Source organism: Engraulis encrasicolus, unplaced genomic scaffold (genome assembly GCF_034702125.1).
Source record: "Engraulis encrasicolus isolate BLACKSEA-1 unplaced genomic scaffold, IST_EnEncr_1.0 scaffold_33_np1212, whole genome shotgun sequence".
Classification (NCBI taxonomy): Eukaryota; Metazoa; Chordata; class Actinopteri; order Clupeiformes; family Engraulidae; genus Engraulis; species Engraulis encrasicolus.
In genome coordinates, this window is record NW_026945632.1 from 803738 (window position 1) to 806237 (window position 2500).

At 49.1% G+C, this 2500-nt stretch overlaps 1 protein-coding gene across 1 annotated transcript in view; it reads left to right on the top strand.

Annotated features, from left to right (window-relative positions):
* The first annotated feature begins 1640 nt into the window (after nt 1-1640).
* Nucleotides 1641-2500, top strand: part of kif26ba (kinesin family member 26Ba) — a 390055-nt gene continuing 389195 nt past the window's right edge. Inside the window, exon 1 of the mRNA XM_063193274.1 lies at nt 1641-2464. Within this exon, the coding sequence (XP_063049344.1) occupies nt 2405-2464 (60 nt within the window). The 5' untranslated portion in view covers nt 1641-2404. The remainder of the gene's footprint in view (nt 2465-2500) is intronic.

The window sequence follows — 2500 nt, forward strand, 5'->3', positions numbered from 1 at the left end:
ATGGGCCCCTCCTAATTAGAGAAATAGGGCCCGGCATGTTTGGCTTAAATGGGCCCCTCCTAATTAGAGAAATAGGACCCGGGCATGTTTGGCTTAAATGGGCCCCTCCTAATTAGAGAAATAGGACCCGGGCATGTTTGGCTTAAATGGGCCCCTCCTAATTAGAGAAATAGGACCCGGGCATTTTTGGCTTAAATGGGCCCCTCCTAATTAGAGAAATAAGGCCCGGGCATTTTTGGTTTAAATAAGGCTCCTCTTAATTAACGGAGCAGAACTGACTCACCGGTGGGCCCTTATGTTAAAAAAAAAAACCTGTTTTGCATGGCCCACCTCGAAATGCCCGATATGCCAGATGACCAGTCCTGCCCTGTCATACACATTACATATGGCCGACTAGCTGTGTGGCAACTGACCAATTCTTTCATACACCGGGCGGGACCTCACGCAGTGCAGAGCAGAGCAGAGTGGCGATGCAGTGCTGCAGTTCTCCCCATCACCAACAGAGAGCGCTAGTTATCCGCGTCAGGCAGCCACGACCAGAGGCATCAACCCTACCTGTGGTAATCCGGTTTGGTTCAAATGATTCAATTAATTACCTGCAGTGATGCATTGACCGTCCGTGTAGTTAATGATATGTTGTGCATTATTCGCATTAGCGCTGTTATTTGACACAATCGTGTAATTTTAAAAGATAGCCAAAATAAAATACTCTCTTGCAATCGACGGGAGGAGCGTGTCTATGTTCCCACAGCCCATTAGTCCCACATCACGGAGATTTTTAACATTATTTTTTAGGCCTATTGGTTCTCTTAGTTTACTTGGAAATGTGGGGACATGGAGTTGTAGAGCATAGGGCCTATATTTGAATAATTTCTTAAAACTGGGAACATGGAGCAGCAGGAATAAGCTGGGACCATTTGGGCTGTGGGAACATAGAGCTGACCCCCAAACGACTATTAATTCATAGGGTCTATCCTATTTGCATAATTTATCTTTTTTTTAACGAATTGTTATATTTTAGTTAGTCATATGCTATCATAAACGGCAATGCGTACACTTTAGGCAGATGTGATATTTTCGAGTCATTGTACCTGTGCATTCATACCTGGTTTTCAATACTAAAGTTAAGGTGGTAGGCCTGTCTATAGCTTGGTTCCAATGATGACGTTAAGATGGTAACTGGCTTGTTGTCTCTNGTTACCTACCGAAAACTTTTCTGCCCTCCTCAAAAGAAAATGGACGCCCACCTGTCACTCAAGCACACCTTGTCATTCCATTGGTCGAGGCGGGGGGAGAGAACGGGGGGGAGAGCGAGAGAGGGGGCGGGTCTGTGCGCTGCGCTCCGATCGGAGACAGATGGGTTTCTGTGCGTTTTAAATGCCTCACGGCGCCGCTCTCTCTGCTCTGCTGTGTGGTGTGGAGGGCTGAGCTGAGCTGAGCGGAGCTCTCAGTAAACTGCACTCAGTCAGGAAAGGACAGTTTTTTCCCCCTGCGCTGCTCTGCGTCGTAGGTAAGCTACAGGGGACTGCCTGCTGCCTGTGCCGTGCCGTGTGGCTGCGTAGCAATACAGTAGGCTATCTCTCGCTCTGGGTTCCTCCCCAGCGCACACTCGGGAGCCTACATTACACTCTCCGGGGCTGGGCTGGGCTATGTCTCGGTTCGGTGCTGTGTTCGGTTGAGGCTGAAGGAAGCAATGTTGCCTTCTCACGCTCGTGCAATGTTGTTGCTGCCGGAGCCCCAACCCAAAGCCTGTAGTTGTGCAGGGCGCGTGCAGCAGTGTGGATACCAGGAGTCGCTGTAGAAGGTAGAAGACGCAAGAAGGAGCAGAAAGGAGAGGAGGCGAGAGGAGAGGAGGCGAGAGGAGATCTCCAAACAGTGAAGGAACAGAGGAGGAGATCGCTTTCAGTTATTTCTTTTACAGTGCAGCAGTAGAAGCCAAGGCTACGCTTTCGACAAAGCGGCTTCATTCACCAGAGTCCTGATTTCTCGGATTTTCTCGGATTTCTCTGATTTGGATGCATATAAGAGGAGTGGTGGTCTCCAACAACTACTGCAAAAGGAATTTACCTTTCTGCTGCTTGCAGCCTTCACGGCTCAGACAGAGTCTCTCTCTCTGTGTATTTCTCTAGTATGGATACCTAACTGGACAACGCGCATCGGCGAAACTGAACTTGGGAAACAGAAGATTTGTGGATTTTACTCAATCGCGGATTTCTCGCCTCACTTGGATGTAACGGATTACCTGTAACGTCACCTTTCCCCCTCTGTCCCTGTCCCCTCTCCCTTCTCTACAACTCTCTCTCTCTCTCTCTCTCTCTCTCTCTCTCTCTCTCTCTCTCTCTCTCGCTCTCTCTCTCTCTATCCCTCTATCCCTCTACCATCTCTTCTCAGCCTGCCCTGCAACATGACTTCCCTATCGGGACACAAAGACAAGTCGGGAGGATCCCGCTCTCGCAAATACGGGGTAGGTAATTATTCACATCACATCACATGCGATGCG